The sequence below is a fragment of the Zingiber officinale genome, chromosome 2A (assembly GCF_018446385.1).
Source record: "Zingiber officinale cultivar Zhangliang chromosome 2A, Zo_v1.1, whole genome shotgun sequence".
NCBI classification, from domain to species: domain Eukaryota; kingdom Viridiplantae; phylum Streptophyta; class Magnoliopsida; order Zingiberales; family Zingiberaceae; genus Zingiber; species Zingiber officinale.
The window spans coordinates 168,879,008-168,903,708 of NC_055988.1; the positions used below are offsets into that span (position 1 = coordinate 168,879,008).

At 35.3% G+C, this 24,701-nt stretch overlaps 1 protein-coding gene across 1 annotated transcript; it reads right to left on the reverse strand.

Annotated features, from left to right (window-relative positions):
• Positions 1 to 17,248: 17,248 nt before the first annotated feature.
• LOC122044233 (glucose-1-phosphate adenylyltransferase small subunit, chloroplastic/amyloplastic-like) lies at positions 17,249 to 19,917 on the reverse strand. The gene is made up of 9 exons (XM_042604757.1): positions 19,645 to 19,917; positions 19,034 to 19,330; positions 18,659 to 18,928; positions 18,395 to 18,574; positions 18,176 to 18,279; positions 17,985 to 18,096; positions 17,800 to 17,898; positions 17,541 to 17,660; positions 17,249 to 17,433 (listed from the first exon to the last, which is right to left on the reverse strand). Exons 1-9 carry the CDS (start codon positions 19,915 to 19,917, stop codon positions 17,317 to 17,319), a joined length of 1,572 nt encoding a protein of 523 aa, XP_042460691.1. The 3' UTR covers positions 17,249 to 17,316.
• Positions 19,918 to 24,701: the final 4,784 nt, after the last annotated feature.

Below are 24,701 nucleotides of genomic sequence, written 5' to 3' on the forward strand. Positions count from 1 at the left end.
TTAATTTAAAAATTATTTGAAAAATTCTTTTAAAAATCATTTTAAAAATTATTTGAAAAATTCTTTAAAAAATCATTTTAAAAATTATCTGAAAAATTCTTTTAAAAATCATTTTAAAAATTCTTTAAAAATTCTTTAAAAATCATCTTAAAAAATTATTTGAAAAATTCTTTTAAAAAAAAATCATTTTAAAAATTATTTGAAAAATTCTTTAAAAATCAACTTAAAAAATTATTTGAAAATTTCTTTTAAAAAAAATCATTTTAAAAATTATTTGAAAAATTCTTTTAAAAATCATTTTAAAAATTATTTGAAAAATTCTTTTAAAAATTATTTGGAAAATTCTTTTAAAAATCATTTTAAAAATTATTTGGAAAATTCTTTAAAAATCATCTTAAAAATTATTTGAAAAATTCTTTAAAAAAACATTTTATAAATTATTTGAAAAATTCAATTAAAAATTATTCAAAATCATTTTAAAAATTCATCTGAAAATTATTTTAAATATTTGAAAATCATTAGGAAATCATCTTAAAAATCGTTTGAAAAAACATTTTAAATATTCAAAATCACTATCTACAAAATTATAGTTTTTCAAATTATAATCAAATTTCAAGTTATTAAAATTTTAATTCTTTTCAAATTATAATTTCAAACTTAATTAATTGAAAATCTTCAAAACTTTAAATGTTTAGTCTTTTGAAACTCTAACTTACTTCAATTATCAACTGCAAAGACAACTCCATCTCACGTTCACTCATATGCTAAACATACTTGTTAATCTAGAATGAGTGAGATGGAAAATTAGGAAAATAATTTTTTAACCTCTCATGCTTGAACTCCTGAACTCAAAAATTTATTAAAGCATTAATTAAGGGGGAGTGATTTTGAGTCGGTTTTAAAATTAATTTTTCTTTAAAAATTTTGACTTGACCTCAAAATTAAAAACTATTTTTGGCATATCTTCGAAAATTCAAGTTATTTTTAACTTAGCTTTAAAATTAAAATTATTTATGACCTGACTTTTAAATTATAACTCCTTTAGAAGCTAAATGTTTTGAAAGCTAAGTACTTAATTAAGTTTTCTCTAACTAAACTTAGTTAAATTATTTTCTAAACTTAGCTACTTGGCAAGATATTTTCTCAACGCAATCATTTTTAAGTTGAAAACATAGCTAAGTATTTTCAAATTTAGCTAAATATTTTTTTCTTTTTCCAAAAACATTTAGCTAAGTACTTTTTAAAGTGTTTTTTTTTAAAAAAAGGAATTTAGCTAAGTGTCTCTCAAAGCAATTGTTTTCAAATGCTAAGTTCTGCTGAAAATGCTAAGTATTTTCCAAATCATTCTAAGGTTAAATACTTAACAAAACTATTATCTTCATAAGTTTAGCTAAGTCCTTGATAAAAATATTTTAAAAAGTAAAAATCTTAGCTAAACTAAGTCTTGATCAATTTTTTTTAGCAAAACTCCCTTTTTAAACAACTAAGAATTTAAAATGTTTTGATATCATAAAAATTTGGTAAGTTACTGTTTAAAGACAAAATAACTTTATCTCAGCTAAAAGTATCTCTCAAACTAAAGAAAGAATTTTACTTTCAAAATTATGATAACATTTGTGATTTCACCTAGCTAAAAGTCTTACAAGAAAAACTAAGTGTTTATCAAAAGTATGCTTAACCCTCTATTTCTCTCTTTGAAAGATAAGATAAAAAATTATCTTTGAAAGTTAAGCTAAAGCCTAGATTTTCTTCACTCTCTTGGGTATTTTGATATATGGTAAAGGGGGAGAGTAGGAAGAAATTCAAAGAAAATTAAAATTCAAAGAAAATTAAAAATAATTTTTTTTTGTGAATGCGCTTATGCTTTATGCTTGTGCTTATTTATGCTTATCTTTATTGCATTTTTTTCTTAACTTTGAATTTCGGTTGCCATAATCAAAAAGAGGGAGATTGTTGGTGCAGTAAGCATCCGACGATCGAACCTCAGTTTTGATAATGGCAAAGGGATTCAAAGTTAAGATTCCTTGTTATCTAACGTGGTTAAATAAGGTTTCAGGAAAGTCCTAACTGCGGTTAGGCAGGGGAAAATCCTAAGGGGGGGGTAACCTTAGGTCCTAGGGGGTGGTAACCCTAGGTGAAGGAAAATCCTAAAGGGGGGGGGGGGTAACCTTAGGTCCTAGGGGGTGGTAACCCTAGGTGGAGAAAAATCCTAGGGGGTGGTAACCCTAGGTCATAGGGGGTGGTAACCCTAAGCGGAAAGTGTTGGAACCCCAAAGTGTTTTGATGTGATCAAACAAGCTAAGTTAGGTCCTGCGTTTGTTTAACCCTTGTGTCTAAGTGTGCAGGAGCTTAGGAACACAGGAAGTCGAGCGGAAGACGCGGCTAGCGAGAAGGACGGCACGGGGAGAGCCGACGAGCTCGGTGCGTCCGAGGGACGAGGTGACCGCGGAAGAGTACACCGGTGGACGAGAAGAACGTGCGCGGCGTTCGAGGGACGAGAAACCGAGAAGGAAGGCTGCTCGAAGAGAAGGCCGGAACTTGGGTTCGGGTGAGCCCTATTCCGGATGGCCGAGATCACCCAAGCTAGCGGAGCCGGAGCGAACAAGACTCGGACCGAGACGAGCTGAACCGGAGGCGAAAAAGTCAACTTTGTCAGCTCGGGCGCCGGAACCCTTCCGGGCGCCGGATTTTTGACCAGATCGCGTCAAACGCGATCGATCGCTGGGGATAGAATTTTATCCCCAACGTCGCATCGCCACGTGGAAGTAGACTATAAATAGAGTCTTGATCACATTCTGAACAACTAACTTGCAATCAATTCCTCTACGTGCTTTCAATTACATTCTTTTCATTTGTCATCAACGTTGTAAAGAGGGTACTCCAGAGGAGAATCAGATAGCGCTTACATTCCTTGGATTAGCAATCTCGATTGCAAACCAAGTAAAACTCGTGTCTGCTTTTCTTTACTTAGTCTCTTTTATTTATTTATTACTAGTGTTCATTATATAGTTGAAATCCGAGAAAGGTTCAAGTTTTATTTTGTAGGGCAATTCACCCCTCCCCTCTTGCCGGCCTCCAAAGGGACCTACAAGTGGTATTAGAGCCAAGGCGCTTCAGGAGGACTAACCGCCGATCGAAGCAACAAAGATGGCCGGACCAAGCATTGTTCCACCAAAATTCACAGACTGGAAGCGTCGTATGGAGGTATTCCTAAAAACAGATTTTGAAATTCGGTTTATTATGAAATATGGTTTTGTAGCTCCAATAGATAAAGATGGAAAAGAAAAAGAAGAGAGCGATTGGACAAAGAAGGAGCAGAATGAGTCGGTAGCAAACAGCCGTGCAGAACATCACCTGCTGAGCGTGTTACCGCCTCAAGAGGTCAACCGCATCGGAAACTATTTATCTGCTAAAGAACTTTGGGAGAAGTTCTTGGAACTCCACGAAGGCACGTCCGAAGCAAAGCTTGCTAGAAGGGACATCCTCCGCAACAAACTGATGAACATCCGTCTGGAGAAAGGTGAGAAAGTAGCCGATCTACATGCAAAGGTAAAAGAACTAGTTACTGGTCTCGAAAACCTTGGTGAAACGGTAACAAACCGGGACACTATACGCTACGCGCTCAATGCGTTTCCAAGAACTCCGGAATGGACATCAATCGTCGATGCTTATTACATCTCAAAAGACCTGGAGGTAAGTACTTTAGAAGAGTTGTTTTCTACCCTTGAATTACACGAAACTAGATATGCAGAGATATCAAAGGACACAACCCAGACTATGGCGTTGAACGCACCCAACAAGGATGAACCCGAGTCATACTCCGAAGACGATCAAGAAGCGTACATGGTAAGAAACTTTAAAAAGTTTTTTAGATCTAATAAATTTAAAATGCAGAATAAAAAGAATCAAAAAGGTAGAAGAAAGGTACGGTGCTACCAGTGTCAGAAGGAGGGACACCTAAGGGAAGACTGCCCAGAACTCAAGAAGGTCAAAATGAAAACACCCAAGAAACACAACCTAAAAGCAACTTGGGATGACACTTCTTCATCTGAATCAGAAGCTCAAGAATATGCGGGGATTGCACTGATGGCAAGCCACGAAGGACAAAGTACATCAGAACCCAGCATCGATGAAGGGGGAGCGACCTCAGATGGAAGAAGCGAAGCAGGGGGAGATTCAGGCTTCAAGTCTGATATGGTAAGTGAGGTATGCCTCTTACCCCCTGATGAACTTTACTTTGGTATCAAAGCTATGACTAAATCCATGTATAAATTAGAAAATAAAAATGGCAAATTAGAAAATAAAATTTTAGAAACAAAGAGAATTTTGGCAAAATCATGTCTTATAGAGGATTTTGAAAAATTGAAAATTGAAAATGAAAAACTAAAAGAAGAAATAAAAATATTGAAAAAATCCAATGGTTCAAATATTTCTATTTTTAAAAATTATAGAGGTTTAAATTGGTATTATAGATTTCATCAAAGTCAAATTAGAAATATATCAAAAATCTATGTACCTAGGAAATACTTGGTTAATCCTGCAGGTAGGAACCTCTACTGGGTTCCAAAAACCTGTTTAATTTAAAATTAAAATGAGACTTAGCATTTTCAGCAAGGAAATTAAACAACTAATTTCATTATGAGGCTTTGTCTAAGGAAGTGGTTGTTGCTCCAATAACCAAGAAGGCCTAGTGCCTCGCCACGACCTGGAAGTCAAGTATGGAAATGAAAAGTTTAATTGACTAAACTGAAAAAACATTAATTTAAATTACTTAATGCTTTAAAAGAATTATTCAATTTGTGTTAAAAAATATTTAAAATTGTTTTTCTTAGAAATTCTTTTTAACTTAAAATTTTTTATGAAAATTGACTTAGAATTGTTTCTTATGAGTATTAATTTAGAATTTTTTTTTTTGGGAATGTTGAGAACATTTTTTTTTCACCTTAGATATTTTTTTTCTCAAAGTTTTTTTTGAATTAACCTTAGACTTGTTAATAACCCCAATTTTTATGTGATCAAAGGGGGAGAAGTATGTTAAGTCTAGGGGGAGGTAATATAATTTTTCATTTGAAAAATATTTGGACTTATTTGAATATAAATTATTTTTATTGCATATGTTTACCCTAACTTAACTTGGGTTGCTCACATCAAAAAGGGGGGAGATTGTTGGAACCCCAAAGTGTTTTGATGTGATCAAACAAGCTAAGTTAGGTCCTGCGTTTGTTTAACCCTTGTGTCTAAGTGTGCAGGAGCTTAGGAACACAGGAAGTCGAGCGGAAGACGCGGCTAGCGAGAAGGACGGCACGGGGAGAGCCGACGGGCTCGGTGCGTCCGAGGGACGAGGTGACCGCGGAAGAGTACACCGGTGGACGAGAAGAACGTGCGCGGCGTTCGAGGGACGAGAAACCGGGAAGGAAGGCTGCTCGAAGAGAAGGCCGGAACTTGGGTTCGGGTGAGCCCTATTCCGGATGGCCGAGATCACCCAAGCTAGCGGAGCCGGAGCGAACAAGACCCGGACTGAGACGAGCTGAACCGGAGGCGAAAAAGTCAACGCTGTTGACTTCGGGCTCCGGGGCGCCCGGAACCCTTCCGGGCGCCCGGACCTGGATTTTGACCAGGATCGCGTCAAACGCGATCTGATCGTTGGGGATAGAATTTTATCCCCCCCCCCAGGGCGCCCGGAACTCCTTTCAGGCGCCTGGACCAGTACTATAAATAGAGTACTGGTCTGCACATTCAAAACAACTAACTTGCAATCAATTCCTTCTGTGCTTTCAATTCTGTTCTTTTCATTTGTGCTGTCAACGTTGTAAAGAGGCTACTCCGCCCAGAGGAGAATCAGATAGTGCGCTTACATTCCTTGGATTAGCAATCCCCTGATTGCAAACCAAGTAAAACTCTGGTGTCTGCTTTTCTTTACTTAGTCTCTTTTATTTATTTATTACTAGTGTCCATTATATAGTTGAAATCCGAGAAAGGTTCGAGTTTTATTTTGTAGGGCAATTCACCCCTCCCCTCTTGCCGGCCTCCAAAGGGACCTACAGAAAGTCCAGTCGGTCTGGAGGACCGGACTGGCATCAGGTAAATCTCCTGAGTGGAGTAGGTGAGGATGCGTTCCCTGTAGAAGGAACAGTAGGCGTCGGGTCGACCTAGGGTTTCCAGTCGGAAATCCGAAGTCAGATCCGGACAGTCCAATGACTGTCAAACTTCATGTTTATAATATTATATGGGCTAATTTTTGTTTTGCAGGATATGTTTGTGTTTTGGGTCTAACATGTCTTGCAGGTACAAAAGAACAAAGTTAAGCCTCGGATAAACAGTGTCTGAGGCGCCTCCATGGAGCTTGGAGGCACCTCGGGTGCAAGGCTGAAGCTGGCTGCGAAGTGGAGCTAGAGGCGCCTTCATAGGGATTGAAGGCGCCTTGGACCATTGATTGAAGGTGCCTTGGAGCTTTGATGAAGGCGCCTTCAGGTTGGGATAAGCAGCAGTCAGCGGAGGTTATCACAGCGCAGGAACAGGGATAAGTTTTGGGGTTTAAGGCGCCTTGACTGGCACTGGAGGCGCCTTCAACGTCCAATAAAAGGACATCTCGACCTGCAGTTCACAATATCTTCTTCCAAGCGAACTTTCTGCTACAAGTTGCCTACGAGACGATCCTGAAGTACTGCAACGACACCCCGACAACCCGGAGCTTCAGATTTAGTCTTTTGTTGTCGGTATAATCTTTTTTACTGCTTTGAATTGTAATTAGTTTGTAATAGTTTTTACGAGCTTATAGTTGTTGCCCATGGAAAGCGATCAAGGATCGCGGGCCTTCTTGTTGGGACCGAAAAGTAGCTAGAGGGGGGGGGGGGTGAATAGCTCGTCGCGTGCTCGTTGCTCGGCGTTACTCGGCGTTGCTTGTTTCTTCAAAGATGTGCAGCGGAAAATACAGAAACAAACCACACAACGCTAACAAGGTTGGTTTACTTGGTATCCACCTCACAAGAGGTGACTAGTCCAAGGATCCACACCTACACACACACCCTCCACTAATAAAACTCTCCTTTATGGTAACTACCAAGGGCGGAGAAGCCCTACAAGACTCAATACAAGAAGAAAGGGAAAGGTAATGAAATACAAGCTTACAATGAGAGCAAAATCCCTAACCCTAGTTTCTTCTTCTTGCTTTGATCCGCCTCTTGACTTGGAAGAACCTCCAAGAGCCTTCAAGAACTGGCGATCTCGAGCTTGAGAAGAGCTGTGGAGAAGCTGTTGAAGATCTGAAATGAATCGGTGAAGAGATGCCGAAGGAAATGAACGCCTGCGGCTTAAATCGACGCTAACGGTCGAATCCCGATCGATTGGAATGCTCCCAATCGATCGGGGAGGCTTTGGATCGATCCACGGATCGATCCAGCGCTTATCGCGCGAAGCAGCAGCGTCCCAATCGATCCACTGATCGATTGGAACATCTTGTAACGACCCAATTTTCCTCATTAGGAGTTCTAAAAGTGCTTTAAAATATTTAGAAATACTTTAGAAAAATTCTAGATATTTTTAGGAATTTATAGAGTATTTTTATGCAATTTTTGGAATTCGTTTGGTATTTTTACCAAACGAAAGAAGTTTAAAAAATATATATATATATAAAGTGTTAAGGTTGGGTTTTGAACCCTAAACCCTAGACCGAACTAGACCTTAACCAAGGTCAGCTAACCAACTGAGCTAAGCAAGTTTTGTTATAATATAGGGGAATTAAATATAGTTAAGTAGTTGTAAGAAATGAAATTAAAATACCGTTTAAAAAGGAGCCGAGGGCGGCTCGAACCCGAAACCTTCGGGAATCCAACTTTCCAGCGGACCAAGCGAGCACGCTGATATTTCGTGAACAAATCAATCACGAATTGGTCTTAAGCCATAACCCTAGGTTATAAAAGGATAGGTAAGAGAGGGGTTAAGTTATTTTTCTTTTCTCTCTTTTCCTCTTCTCCTCTCTCGCGTCGGCGATTCCTCTCGGGCGAAAAACGCAGCCGAGCTTTAGGGCGTCTCCGGTGGCCGGCCAAAGGCTCATTCAAAGGCTTCTTCATCTCCTTGCGTTCCTCTCGTCGAGGAGGAGCCGTAAGCACAAGGAGGGACCGAAAGCTCGAGTTCTCCGAAGCCCTAGAATTGTTCTCGCCGGCTGTAAGTCCAAGGAACCGATGTAAGTGCTTCCTCACCTGCAGTAGAGTAGCTCCGGGTTCTCGTTCCTTCCTTGCTTTCGAATTTTGCTATGGGGATTTCCGTTTAGAGCTTGTTGCCGTGAGGTTGATTTCTTGTGAAACCTGCTGCCGAGAATCTCAAGGAAAGGAATTAATTGGTTTGTCAAGCATATGTTTTGGTTTCTACAGATTTCGAATTTATGCTGTAAGTTTATTTGAGCATAGAAATCATTTCTTTGGTTTCTGCCGTGAGTTTTGGTTAGGGCAGTGTTCTTAAGGGCAGTGTTCTTTTAGCACAGCATTCATTATATGGTGATTTAGAAATTCTGTTCTTACCACTTAGCAAGCATGAACAACCTCTTAATTTCAGAGTTCGATTTTTGATAATAAAGCTTACAGTTTGCCCTGCCATGGAACAAAACTGTCCAGTTACATAAAGCTTGCAGATTGGTGTTTCCCTCTTTGCAATTCCTGAACAGGGGCAGTCCATGTATAACGAGCATAGCAGCTTAGTTTTTCCTTGCTAGTTAGTGAGCATGAATGCATTGGCAGATTCTGTTTATTATTTCAGTAGGCATGAAGTTCGGGTTTCCTTAACTGCAGTTTAGTGTTTTTGTGGCTGCCGTGAGCAGGATAGCCCTTAGTCTCGTTCTGGATTTTTGCCACCTATGCATATATGTGTTAGTAGATATGTTTTCCTTTGATTTACGACTGTTGTAGCATACTTGAAGAAGTCAGACTTGCTCTTACGATTCGGATTTCCTGTACAGTTTGTATGCTTTGTTTTCCTCGCTTTGGATTTCCTATACAACACTAGAACGGCTAAAAGTTTAAGAGTAGCTAGTGTGCATTGTATTCCTTGGGTTGACTGCAGAATTTCTGGACAGATTAGAAGGAATAGATTTAGGTGTGGTAGTAGATGTGTTCATTGTTTCATTTTTAGTGTAGTTTCCTTTAAGCAACTAGTGCTATAGCAGTGCAGATTTTTGATTAGTATGCAGATTTAGTTTTCTTTGCTATTTTAACAAACATGATCAGCCCTGTTTATTAGCCTTGCAGTTTTAGTTTCTTCTCTATTTTTTTAACAAGCATGAACATCTACTCTCTAAGTATATACAGTTTTCCTTTTAAAGAATGCAGATCTTTCTTTCTTGATTTATTTCTGCTGTAGCATGTTTAAAGACTTCAGATTTGTTTTCCTGTTTTAATCTGTTATAGCATGTTTGAAGAGGCTAGTATTTTACTTGAACAAGTATAAGAAAGATAAAGAAAAGAAAGAAAAAGGCCAAGGCCTTAAGTAAATCTCAAAGTCAAGACTTTAGGGATTTTGGCACACAAGGTGCTAAAGACAATGCCGAGGCATTATATAGAAGTATTAAAAGATAACAAGTATTTTACTTTTATCAGTGGCACTGTGTTGGACTCTCTGTCCTTGGGCTGGGCTCCCATAGTCGTCCCTAGGTTTAGATAACCTAGTAGTAACGGCTCGGCCGACGGTCGACGGTCGACGACCATAGGGTCGCCAAATGGGCCGTCAAATGGGCCGCCGAATGGGTCAGGTCGTTACAAAAGTAAAAGCACAGTTGCCGGGCCCAAGAAGAAGATGATTATTATTTTGAAGTATTATAAGTATAAGTTTTTGAATAAGTAAAACGAGTTTTTATATAAACATAAAGTGTTAAAGAATAAGTTAGAACAAATGAATCAAGTTTCACTTTGTTTTAGAATCAACAAGTTTAGTTCCCTTTTATGCTAGCATGTTATTTAGATTAGCTTACTGTTCTTTGCTATTAGAAGAGCATGAGTAGTTTTACATGTTTAGATTTACATGTTAGCATTCAGTTTTAGTATGTTTTTATTTCAGAATATTCACATGCATATCGAGTTTTTGTGAGTTAGATAGCGCTTACTAAGCATTTTGCTTATAGACTACACTTCCTCTTACTGCAGATACAGGAAAAGATAGAGAAAGGAAGGCGACAAGGAGGTGTTCGAAGGATGTGTGATGCCAGGACTATGGAAGCCTTGGGACTAGGAAAGAAGTTTTAATTTTAGTTTCCGCATTTTAGTAATTAATAAACATTCGAGTTGTATTTTAAGTTCATGTCATTTGAGATTTTCCTGTTTAGATTGCATGTAGGATGAGTTTAGTTTAGTAAGTAGATATTTGTGTGATTGATATTTATTATACTGCGTGGTTGATTGATATGTGTTCCAGCCGCTTGTGGCTGAGTATATATTGCATGTATTGTTGAGTAAGGTCACCGGAACAGGGGAGACTCTGCCGAAATTTTTCGGGGTTTCCATGTGATTTTTAATCATACCGGTTAAGTAGAGTTAGTAGTTAAGTAACGGTCATCCTTAGAGAGTAGTAGTAGTAAGAAGGGTGGTCGTTACACCTCTGGATCGATCCACCGATCGATCCAGAGGGGTTCTGTTCGCGGGGACTCACCGAATCGATCAGTCGATCGATCCAGATCTTCTGGATCGATCCACTGATCGATCCAGATCTGCTGGATCGATCCACGGATCAATCCAAACCTGCTGGATCAATCGACTGATCAATCCAGATCTTGGTTTTTGCCCAAAACCAAGTCCAAAGCCCCCTAAACCAACACCTAGTCAACCATGACTTGTTGGTATATAAGACCTAGCATCCGGTCACCCTTGACCAGCTAGGACTCTCTCACCAAGTGTCTGGTCAATCCCTTTGACCCACTTGGACTTTTCTCTTCTTGCCAAGTATCCGGTCACTCCCTAAGACCTACTTGGACTTTTCTTCCTCGTGCCAAGTATTCGGTCAATCCCTTTGACCTACTTAGACTCTCACTAGATGTCTGGTCAACCTTGACCCATCTGGATTTCTCTTGCCTGGCTTCACTCACCAGGACCTTCCCAATTGCCTAGCTTCACTCACTAGGTCTTTCACCTGGCTTCACTCACCAGGATTTTCCTCCTGCCTAGCTTCGCTCACTAGGACTTCCCAATTGCCTAGCTTCACTCACTAGGTCTTTCACCTGGCTTCACTCACCAGGATTTTCTTCCTGCCTAGCTTCACTCACTAGGTCTTTCCTTCTGCCTAACATCCCAGTTAGGACTTCCCAGTCAAGTATCCGGTCATCCTTGACCTACTTGACTCTTCTTCAATCAACCTTGCATTGTCAAACATCGAAACCCAAACCCAGACTCAAGCTTGGTCAACCAGGTCAACCTTGACCTGAGGGATGTTGCACCAACACTTCGAGTAGAAGTCGATCAAGGCTCCGAACGAAGTAAATTCCCCTATGTCTCTGTGTTTACTTTTCTTTTTCGCTGCGTGATTTAACTCCGATAATCTTTACGAATCGAACGAAATAGCCGCGAGCGCTATTCACCCCCCTCTAGCGCTTCTCGATCCAACATGTATAAGTGTCGAACCTTTCCTTAAATAACCTATTGTGTTCTTTAAAAGTTAAATTAGGAATCGCAGACGGAACTTAACATCATTGATTTTAAATTTAACTTATCTATTCTTAATGGTTTAGATTTGAATCACAAGCGAAACTTAACACTATTGATTCAAATCCACCTATGTTATTAATTCTATTAAATATTAATTTCCAAAATTGGCTTCTAGGACTGCATGGCGAGGCACATGACCTTCTTGGATATGGGAGCAACCACCACCGCTTAGACAAAGCCTTTTAAGGAATGCTAATATTTAATTTTCTTAAATAACTTTAGGTTAACCGAAAAGAACAATCGAATCATAAATTCGAAAAAATAAAAAAAACACAAACTCGAAAACAAATTCGAAAACTAGATCTAATTGCCTCTTGTGTTTGGAATTCTTACAAAGAAATAAACTAGCATGATGCGGAAAATAAATACTATTAATACATTTCTTTGTGAACTTTCAATGACCTCTTGATCTTCTACCGTATTCCTCTTCTAACCTCGGACGTTGTGTGGGCAACGATCTTCCGAGATGAGAACCACCAAACACTTTCTTCTTCCTCCTAGGTTTCGGCCACCAAGAGTCCTTCTTGATGGAGAGGTTCGACCACCACCAATGCTCCAAGGGATGCTAGAGACTAGGCTTCCTTTTTCTCCTTCTTCTCCTTGCTTGATCTGGCCACCAAGAGAACTCCACCAATGAAGAAGTTTCGGCCACAATAAGGAGAGGAGAGAAAAAGAGGGGTCGACCACACCACCAAGGAAGAGAGGGAGGAAGAAAAAGAATAGAGTCGTTAGCCATGAAGGCACCTCTACCCCCCTTTTATATTCCTTGGTCTTAGCAAATAAGGAAATTTTAATAAAAACTTCCTTAATTCCTTTGTTATGAAAAAGAAAATTTAATTAATTAAAATCAAATTCCTTTTTTCAATTACAATGGTCGACCACCTATTAAACTATAAACCAGGAGAGTTTTAATTATAATAGGAATTAAAACTTCTTAATTTGTCTCCGAAAATTTATAAAAAATTTCTCCAATAATTTTTCCCTTCATGGTAGATTATAAAAAGGAAATTGTATAAATTAATATATTTCTTTTAAACATGTGGATGATTTCCAAAAAGGAAAGTTATCTCTAAAAATTAAAATATCTTTTTAATCTACAAATAAGGAAAGATATCAAATCTTTTCTTAATCTTTTGTAGAAACTAATAAAAGAGAATATTTAATTTTAAACTCTCTTTTAAATCATGAACATGATTAAAAAAAGAAAAGTTTTCTCAAAATTAAAATCTACTTTTCAATCTACAAATAAGGAAAGATTTTAAATTTTTTTTTAATCTTTTGTAGAAAGTCATAAAAGGAAATATTTAAATTTTAAACTCTCTTTTAAAACCATGGAATCCACATAAGAAAAATTTAAAAATAAAATTACTTTTTATTTTAATAGGGTCAGCCACCTAAGCTTGGGTTCAAGCTAGGGTCGGCCACCTCATGAACCTATGTGTTGGTGCAATATCCCTCAGGTCAAGGTTGACCTGGGTAACCAAGCTGAGTCTTGGTTTGGGTTTAGATGTTTGACAATAAGATATTGATTGAAGAAGAGTCAAGTAGGTCAAGGTTGACTGGATACTTGACTGGGAAGTCCTAACTGGGACGTTGGGCAAAATGAAAGACCTAGTGAGTGAAGCTAGGCAGTATGAAAGTCCTGGTGAGTGAAGCCAGGCAGAAGAAAAGTCCTGGTGAGTGAAGCCAGGCAGAAGGAAGTCCTAGTGAGTGAAGCTAGGCAGATGGAAATCCTGGTGAGTGAAGCCAGGTGAAAGTCCTAGTGAGTGAAGCTAGGCAGATGGAAAACCCTAGTGAGTGAAGCTAGGTGAAAGTCCTGGTGAGTGAAGCCAGGCAAGGGAAAATCCAGATGGATCAAGGATGATCGGACATCTGGTGCTGGGAAGTCCAAGTAGGTCAAAGGATTGACTGGATACTTGGCATGAAAGAAAAGTCCAAGTAGATCAAAGGGATTGACCGGATACTTGGCACAGAGAAAAGTCCAAGTGGGTCAAAGGGATTGACCGGACACTTGGTAAGGGAGTCCTAGCAGGTCAAGGGAGTGACTAGATGCTAGGCATGACATACCAACAGGTCAAGGTTGACTGGATGTTGGTTTGGGATGTTTGGGACTTGGTTTTGGACAAAAATCAAGTGCTGGATCAATCCAAGCTCTGGATCGATCAGTGGATCGATCCAGACCTGTCCCAGCGAACAGAGAGCTTCTGGATCGATCCGTGGATCGATCCAGAGGTCCCAATCGATCAGTGGATCGATTGGGACGCGGCTGCTTCGCGCGATAAGCGCTGGATCGATCCGTGGATCGATCCAGGCGCGTTTCCAGAGCACAGAGGCGCTCTGGATCGATCGTGGATCGATCCAAAGCCTCCCCGATCGATTGGGAACATTCGAATCGATCGGGATCCGACCGTTGGCGTCGTTTATAGCTGCAGGCGTTCGATGGCTGCGGGATGAACTTCACCGATTCATTCCAGATTCATAACAGCTCCTCCCCAGCACTCTCTAAGCTCCTCACCGCCAGTTCTTGAAGGTTCTTGGAGGTTCATCCAAGTCAAGAGGCGAGTTGCAACGAGAAGAAGAAGAAGCTAGGGTTTTTACTGCATCTCTTGTAAGCTTTTGCTTATTCTTTACTACCCTTTCTTCTACTTGTATTGAGAGTCTTGTAGGGCTTCTCCGCCTTCGGTAGTTACCGAAAAGGAGTGTTTATTAGTGGAGGTGTGTGTGTGTGCGTGGATCCTTGGACTAGTCACCTCTTGTGAGGTGGATACCAAGTAAATCCTATTGTTAGCATTGTTGTAGTTTGTTTCTTTGTTTTCCGCTGCACATCTGTGAAGGAACAAGCAACGCCGAGCACCGACCGAACGCGACGAGCTATTCACCCCCCTCCCCCCTCTAGCTACTTTTGGTCCTAACACTATGAACCATGCCTTTGGTCAGCCCTAGCTTGGACTCCAAGCTAGCTTGGTCAGCCCCTATAGGATGGGTAAGAAGGTGGGTATAGTACTCTATAATTAAGAGGCTACGATAGGGATCGAGAGGAGGAATTGGTTTTGGTCTCCCGATGAAATTAAGCATCCCGTATTCGCCCCGAACACATAACTTAATTTCATCAATAATAATTCATTCCACTAAAGAACTATTATTGAACTACCGCACCAATCCCAAATTACATTTTGGGGTCCTTCTTATTATGAGTGTGTTAGTCTCCCTGTGTTTAAGATATTGAATGCCCATTAATTCAAATGAGTTACTGGCAACTCACTTAATTAATATCTTAGTCCAAGAGTAATACCACTCAACCTCATCGTCATGTCGGACTAAGTCCACCTGCAGGATTTAACATGACAATCTTTATGAGCTCCTCTTGGGGTCATTCTCAACCTAGATTACTAGGACACAGTTTCCTTCTATAATCAACAACACACACTATAAGTAATATCATTTCCCAACTTATCCGGCTTATTGATTTATCGAGCTAAATCTCACCCATTGATAAGTCAAAGAAATAAATACTAAATATATGTGTTTGTTATTATATTAGGATTAAGAGCGCACACTTTCATAATAACTAAGGTCTAGTTTTTTTATAAATTTCAGTACAAAAAGAACTTACCTAAAATGGTCCTACTCAATACACTTGGAGTGTATCAGTATAATTTATTAGTTAAGATAAACTAATACTTAATTACACTATGATTAATTCAACGGTTTGTTCCTTTCCATTTTAGTCGCGAGCAACAATTTATAATTTATAAAGAACCGACAACATGATCTTCTGTGTGTGACGCCACACACTATGTTGTCTACTATATAAATTAATTGAACAAATTACATTTAACAAATAAATATAGATATTTGACCATTGTGATTCTTTATTTCTAAATAAATGTTTATACAAAATCTAGGTTTTTAGTATACACTCTAACAAGAAGGAATAATATCCTTCTCTAAATAAGCCACCTCATACTCGATCTTAGCAGATAAGTTGAAATCCTGCCGATGGAGTCCACTGTGCACCCGGGGCTTTCTCCTTTCCTTCTATAAAAGACGAGTTGAGGAGCCTCTTCAAGGCATTCAAGCCTAACTTGAGCCTTACTCAGGCAAACTTAGAAGTAAAAAGTGGCTGTATTGTAGTAAATTTCCTAAATACTTATCCTTTTACTTCAATCCTGGTTTTGTTTGCTTTCTTTGTGTTCTTTCATCTCTGTTGTGTTGTTTTTGTGTTGTTCATAACCCGTTCTCGTTCGTGTTTAAAGTAAGAAGTGTCTGTATTGTAGTAAGTTTTTTATCACATAAAAAATTAGGGTTCTTTGACAAATCTAAGGTTAAAAAAAAATGTGCAAAAAACTTTCTAAGTAAGAATATTTCTATGTAGGAAAACTTTTGATTTTTAAAGTTAAAAATATGTGCAACGGATTAACTAACATTAAAAAAATATTTTAAAAGAAATAATTCAAATACTGCATTTTCTAAGTTAAAAAAAAACTTTCTTAAGTTAGTAAATTTAAGTTAGACAATTTTACAAAAAGAAATATTTTTGAGAAATTTCTAAAATTACAAATTTTTTTAAAAGAAAAGATAAAAAATTGAATTTTTTTTAATTTTAAAAAAAATCTAAGTTTAAATTTCTAAACCAAATTGAGTAACCTTGTAAAGCATTAAAGCATTATTTAATTTTAATTTTAATATTTTTTCACACCCGTGTTTTAACATATTAAATACATAACTAGTTTGTTCTCGGACATCAAGATTTGTTTGCATGAATTCACCGTATGGACATCTTGTTTCCTAACATCAACACCCAACTAGATAAATATAATCAGGTTAAAGATCTCATAGAATTTCCTTCCTCATAAATCACTACTAAGATGAAAACAAATGTGTATATCTAATCTCTTGTTTAATAGGAAATAATTTTCCAAATTTCTATGACAATTTTTAAATTTATAAATTAATTATGAAGTTAATTTTAAAAATATTTTTTTATATTAATTTGGATAATCAAATAGTTAAATCATTATAAGCTTCTTTATTTTTCATGATATATCCATTAAAATTGTTAATTTATTTATTATTTTATCAATTGAACCAGAGAAATTTAATGTAAACTAGTATTTTGACTGTGCATCAAATGTTATTTTTTATTGCGACTGAAAAGTAATAAGTGGAGAAAAGAATAATCAAGATCTTTATAGATATGATTTGAGAATAAAAGGAAATTGAAATTATAATAAGCTTTGAATAGATATGATTTGAGAATAAAAGAATATAATTAATTGGAAGTTAGTTTTTAAAGATTCAAATTATTAATTAAATAGTAAAATTTATTTATCATACTAAATTTATTTTAACATTTAATAAATTCCATGTCATAAAATTTTAATTTTTTAAATCCAAAATTATGTTAATTTATTTTTAAAACATTTATAGTAATGACAATACAGAACAAATATTAAGTAACTTAATTTCTAAAATTCTCAAAACAACCAAATAATCAAAATCTCAACTTATTTATTGATAAAAATAAGTACTGTTAAAAAAATTCAAATCATAATATCCAAAAAAAACTTTATCATTTACTCTACATAAAAAATAAAAAATAAAACTTGTAAATTGAAATGAAAGAGTAAAGACATCAAATTATTGTTCCACTTGGGATTAAGGCATCTTTGAGTACGGTGATAATGCCACTTTTGATGAAGTATCCATGGGCTTCCCTTGATGCTTCTTGCACATTTTCAGTATTAATAATCTGCAATAGCAAATCGATAAACGAGTGTGTTAGAATTTTTTATATTTTATATTTTAAAAGGGAATCATGAGTCATAATTGTTGAAGGATCAATGAGTTTAACAGCACCTTAACGTTCTCTCCCATTCGAACATTCTTATCAATGATGGCTTTTCTAACGTGAGAATCTCTTCCAATTCCGATTGGAAAACTACCTTTCGCGGCTAATAGAATCTTGTCGGCTTCTGTCTGCATATAAGAAAACGATGAATTACATTCACAAATAATGTTTTATGGATTCGTTCATAAGCAAAATGAAAACACAACATGTATTACTTCTAAGTATCAACTTATCGAACTCTGATCATCAACCAGATGTAAGTTTTACCTCATAATAATCAGCTCCCATTAGTAAAGTATCTTCTACCACTGCACCTTCCGAAATGCAAGATCGAAGGCCAATTACAGAATGGTGAATCTTGCATTTCTACAAATACGAAAGTATTCGACGAGTATTTAGCAAATTTGTAGGGAAGAAAAGGTGTTAAAATGAAGAATCTCAAAAGGTCTTACTTGAATCACACATCCCTCGCCGATGACGCTATCGGTAACATCAGTATCAAGCATTATAGATGGAGGTAAATATCGAGCTTGAGTATATATTGGATATGAAAGGTCATAAAAACTGCAATTGAAGAACACAATCTAGTAACTACAACGAAGAAAATTATAAACAAATAAATCCTCTAATTATCTTAATTTACCTGAAATCAGGTACGGGCTTCTTCGTTATGCCAAGGTTAGCATTGTAAAATGCTTCTATGGTACCAATATCTTCCCAATAACCATCATATAGATAAGCTTGTACCTTTGATTACAAATTAATCATAAATTAGCATCTAACAAATCAGATTACTTAAACGGTATACTAATAACATCATTAATAGATCAAACAAATTAACAATTAGAAGGGTGAGACATACTCTCAATCCAAGGTTGCAAGCCCCAGGAATTACTTCGCTACCAAAGTCATTTGCTGAAGGGAACTTATCGCGAAGCAACTTGAGCATTATGTCTTTGCTGATAACATAGATGCCCATGCTAGCAATAAAAGGCATCTTCTTTGCTCTTTCTACATCGAGGCCCAAAATAGTAGTATCCACCTGCAATTTGTGAACAATGAAATTACTTAAGATTAAAATCAACTAGTTCTTGATAATTTGAAAATTCAGATGAAATTACTTCACCTGCATTGCCTTCAATTGCTCGCCTTTTGGCTTTTCCGCAAACTCAATGATTCGTCCTTCTTCATCGATTTTCATGAGGCCAAAGGCAGTCGCACGCTTTTCATCCATTGGCAGTGCAGCTACAGTAATGTCGGCGCATGATTCTCTATGTGATTGAATGAATTTCTCATAGTCCATACGATACAAATGATCCCCGGCAAGAATCAAGAATTCCATCACGTTGTGCTCCTCAAAAAGCCACAAGTATTGTCTTACAGCATCAGCAGTACCCTGAATATGATATTCAAATACAGTATTGAGCAAGCCAGTTATATCTAAACTTATACGAATACAAAATTTCCTTATTATAGACAATTGAATTATGTATTATAATACCTGAAACCAGTTGGGATTCTCGGGGCTTTGTTGGGCAGCAAGAACTTCGACAAATCCTTCATTTTGGTAACCACCAATGGTGCTTCCATAAGCCCGTGCGAGGTGGCGATTTAGCGAAGCTGAATTGAACTGTGTCAAAACATAGATCTTGGAGATGTTGCTGTTCAAGCAGTTGCTAACGGGGATATCGATGAGTCTGTAGTTGGCACCGAGAGGAACTGCTGGTTTAGCTCTCTTCTTTGTCAGTGGATACAGCCGCGTTCCTGCGCCACCACCTAAAATAATACCCAACACACTCTGTCCACGAAGGGAGATAATAAGTTTAGTAGTTTTGATTAATCACATGCACCAATCTTGAAATATTGAAAAGAAAAATCCTCGAAGGAACACCTTCTTTTTCCTCAATCTACTAGTAATTTCAGAAATTTGAAATCAGATAATTCATAAGAAGAAGAAGAAGAAAAAGAGATCTAACCACAACAGATCAGTTTGTGCATTGAGAACAAAAGCAATTCGTAAAAAAAATAAATGACTACAAAATCAAGGAAACCCGATCAGATTTCAAGTATTCAAAATTCCAGAACAACAAGTAAAAGGATCAATCGACTCACTCGACTCGCGTCGGGGAAGAGGCAGGTCTGCGAGTTCTTCGAGTCGGTTACAGCCTTGGGGGAGACGACCAAGGGGCTCCTCGTCCTCGCCTCTCTTCTCGTCGCAGCCACCGGCCTCTGGCGGACTAATTTCGCGCCAGAGAGACTGTCGGAGAAGGAAAGGCGGCCATTGCGGGCGCCGAGGAAGGTGCGGTCCTCTGCGAAAGGCGAGGGCTTGGAACGAACGGCGAGAACGTTGGGGGAAGAGAACAAGACGCCGATAGAGGAAGCCATTGCGGTTTGGCCGATATTTCGAAAAAGAAAGGATGAAGTATCAATAGGCTTTCTCTCGAGTTTATATAGATCCGAGAAAAATTATATTTTTTTTATTTATTTCCATCTTTTATATTTGTTTTATTTTAGAAAAAATAATAAAAATAATTTTAAATTAAATTAAAATCCGGTAATTTAGATGACTTGGCAACCCCTTATTTAAAGTATCAATATTAAAAATCTAAATTGAGTTTTTCTTAATTTTAATTTAAGAAAAAATTTTATTGAAATTTAGTATTAGATTTGATAAATCCAATACCTTAATTATTGGTTTTTTTTTTTTGAAGATTCATAGTTTCAAATAAATACATAAATTAATAATTTTTTTAAAAAATATATTAATTAAAGTTATAAATTTACTAATACATGGATTAATGAAATTCTTTATTTTTTTCATAATAATCAATTAAAGTTTTTAATTTAATTTGGAGAAGTATAATTTGACTTTTCAATTTTAATTGTCAAAATTAAAATTAAAATTAAAATTAAAATTATTAATTTTTATTTTTAAAAGGAATGTGTTTTAAAGATCAAGCTAATGGAGTTGAATTAAGAATAGCTTAAATTGTTTAGATTAAATATTAAAAATTTAATTTAAGAAAAAACATATTTTTTTATTAAATAATAGTTAATAATTTTTTTTTACCAAAGTTACTATATTATAATTTTGAGAGTTAAAATATATATTAACAAATAATTTAAGATATATTCTTTCCTTATATACTTTAGTATTATGATATTAGTACAAAGTTGTAATTTATTTCTAATTATAAAAGTTAATATAAAATTAATTTAGTATTCAGTTTTTTACAAACTGTCTCAAATACCTAAATCGAACTCTATTTTAAAATTATACACACTCAATATTTTTTTAACTCTTCACATTTATATTCGGGTTAATATTCTTTTTTAAATGCACATATTTTTATTAAAATATCTGATTTATTTAAAAAAAACACATTATTCTCAATATATTATATCAAATTAATATTTAGACGCATAAATATAATAAAAAATAAATAAATACATAAGTTTTAATTTTATATTATTCTGAGTTATTTAAGTTCATCAATTAATTTTAATCACTAATGGACATAAAGAGCACGGAATGACATATAACCAGGTTCTATGTTCGTCTAGTTCTCCTGATTATATTTATGTCCTCAAACATCAATTTAATATAATGTATTGAGAGCAATAATTTTTTTAAACATAAATATATCTAAAAAGTCTACTTCGTATTAAAAAAATTACTACACTCAATATATTTGGTCAAATTAAAATTTGAGACCATAGATATAATCAGGAATACTAGAAAAATATATATAATCTGATTTTATGTCATTTCAAACTCTCTAGGTTTATATACTGATTTTATCTAAAATTGGTCAAATCGATTAATTGACCTAAAAATTTTGGAATGACATGAAAATATGTATTACATGTTCATCTAATAGGCCCCAAGATTTTTTTTTGTCAAGTTATTGATCCCTCTTGCCAATGGCATGTCATGTATCAATTAGATTTTTTAGATACATGTATATTTAAAAAATTATTGTTCTCAATATAATATATCAAATTAATGTGTGAGACATGAATATAATTAGGAAAACTAAAGAAACACATAAAACCTGATTCCATGTCATTTCAAGCTCTCTAGATCCGTCAGTCGATTTTGGACAAAATTGATAAATAAATCTAGAGAACTCGGAATGATATAAAATCATGTTCTATGTATTTCTCTAATTCTCGTGATTAGTGGGATTCAATTAAAGTCTCACATGAAATATTTGAAAAATATCATGGGTTTAAAAGGATATATGATATCTCAATTGACATGAAACCGTTTAAGTAAAACTCAAGAGCAAAATCATGAGAGCAGTGCTGGCTAAAGTCTATGCCTAGGGCCCCAATAAATTTGGGGCCCCTAATTTTTTATATTTTAGTATTATATATATATATATATATCTATATCTATATCTATATCTATATCTATCTTATTATTTTATTAAAAATCTCGTCCCTTTACTAACTAATTTTGGTGAAGCCTAAAATATATTTATGTTAATGTTCTTTTTTTTTATTTACACTAAAAATAATTCCAAGGTTTATTAGTAATTCCACAAGCGAAACAATCAATGATTTAGAGTTCGAGACTCAGCTACAGCGTATTATTATGAATTTTTCTGATCATTAATTTTCTCTGGTTGTTTTATATAAAAAAATATAGTTTTCTTTAATCCCATATCTTAGAATTGACAACACTATGATAAAAGAAACTTCTATAAATATTTTAGGCCGACGATGTTAAAAAATTTACTTTTCTTAATTTTTTTTTACTAAGATAAGTATAATATTAAATTAAAATAATTTTTTGTATAGGGAAATTCGTTACAATAGTTTGTTACTGGAATTCTGCGTCACTATTGTATGGGTCTAACGAATCTTATCCAGATAATTAATTCTTGGTTTATAAGAGTGACACTAGAAAATCTAAACAATTCATACCCAAATAATTTATATATTATTATATTACACAGTGTGCACGATCACACTAGTATATATTAAAAATATTCACCCTTAAGTTTAGATCAATTTAAAAAATCAATTTTTTATTTTAAATTATTGTAATTTTGTTTTTTTATTGATTTTTTAATTGTATATTTTTTTCAAAAACCTAATTGAATTTTTTTTAGATTGATCTCTAAACCTTCACATTGTCGATAATTTTGTACTCTTTTCTTTTCTCATCCGCGTTTTCATATTTTTTTTCTCTCACTCTCCCTCGGTGATTCCATATCTTTCCTTTTCCTCATCAATGATACTCTCAAATAGCATCATTTTCCTTCCTCACTATCTGATGATCTATCTTTCACATTTTTTCCTTTCTCTTTGAGAGGAAAAATATAAAGTAAGGGTGTTTTATTCATTCAATTCGATGTAAAATAGTATATTAATTTTTTAAACATCAATTTTGGATATTAAAAATATATAAAAAAAATAAGAAGAATTTATTTAATTAAAAAATAAATTATATAGATTGCTTATTAATATTAAAAATAAAAATCTAAAAAATAATTAAAATTTTAAATGAAAAATCAATTAAATTTTTGTTAAAAGATACTACTTTATAAAAAAATAATAAATCTAAATTAAAGTCATATATTATAAAAAATAATACATGGATAATTTATAGAATACTATTAATAATATTTGTTAATATAATGCTATAAAAAATTTAAATTAAAATCAATAAAATTTTATTTTGGTTTAAACTAATTTAACAATTTAACAATTTTATAAAAAAATTATTATCAAGCTTAAATATAAAATTTTAATTAATCTTTATATAACAAAATAAAAATATAAATTTTATATTTACTAGGGCCTCGAAACAGGTTGAGATGACCCTGCATAAGGACCTATGCCCAAAGTGGATAATATAATTTCATTGTAAATATATGTGAACATCTTTTAGGCACAACAAATGTTATCAAAGTCATGCTCCATACCTGATGACATGTGAGACGACCTTGAACGAAGTTGAGAGTGGCATGGAATGAGTCAAGGTGACTAGATGCTTGCGGGGAGACCTGGAATAGGTCAGGTTAATAGGATGCCAGTGGTGACCGGGTGTTCACGGAAAGGCCCGGACTAGGTCTGGTTGACCAGGTGCCTGTGAGGAGGCCCCAGAGTAGGTCAGAGTGATTAGATGCTTGTGGAGAGACCCGGAGCAGGTCAGGTGATCAGATGTTTGTGGAGAGCCTTGAAGCAGCTTACGAGTGACCGGACGCAGATGTTTTCGGGGAGGCTCGTAGCGGGTCAAGAGTGACCAGATGCTCACGGGGAGCCGGACCATGAGAGTAATGATGATCCTTCATTTGAGAGGAAGATTGTTGAGATTCAATCAAAGTCACACATTAGAAAAATTTGAAAAATATCATGGATTTAAAAGAATGTATGATATCTCCATTGGCATGAGACCTTCTGGGTATAGTCTAAGAGCAAAGTAATGAGAGTCTAGGCCCAAAGTGGACAATATCATGCAATTGTGGAGATATGTGAACATTTTTTAAGTAATATTAATTTGGCCTAATATATTAAACGCAATGATTTTTTGAACACATTCATGTTTAAAGAATAATTGATCTCAATATATTAATCCAAAATTAATGTTTGAGACATGAATATAATTAGGAAAACTAAAGAAACACATAAAATCTGATTCCATGTCATTTCAGGCTCTCTAAATCCATTAGTCGATTTTGATCGATTTTGGACAAAATCGATAAATGAATCTAGAGAGCTCGGAATGATATAAAATCATGTTCTATGTGTTTGTCTAATTCTTGTGATTATTGGGATTCAATTAAAGTCCCACACTGGAAAGATTTGGAAAAGATCATGGGTTTAAAAGGATATATGATATCTCTATTGACATGAGGTTGTTTTAGTAAAACTCAAGAGCAAAGCCATAGAGCAATGTTGGCTAAGGCCTATGTCTAGGGCCCCAATAAATTTGGGGCCCCTAATTTTTTATATTTTAGTATTATATATACTCACCCTTAAGTTTCTTTTAAATTTAAAATTATTGTAATTTTGTTTTTATTAATTTATTTAATTGTATATTTTTTTCAAACCCCTAATTGATTTTTTTTTTCAAATTGATCTCTAAACCTTCATCATTGTCAATAATTTTGTACTCTTTTCTTTTCTCATCCGTGTTCTCATATTTTTTTCTTTCA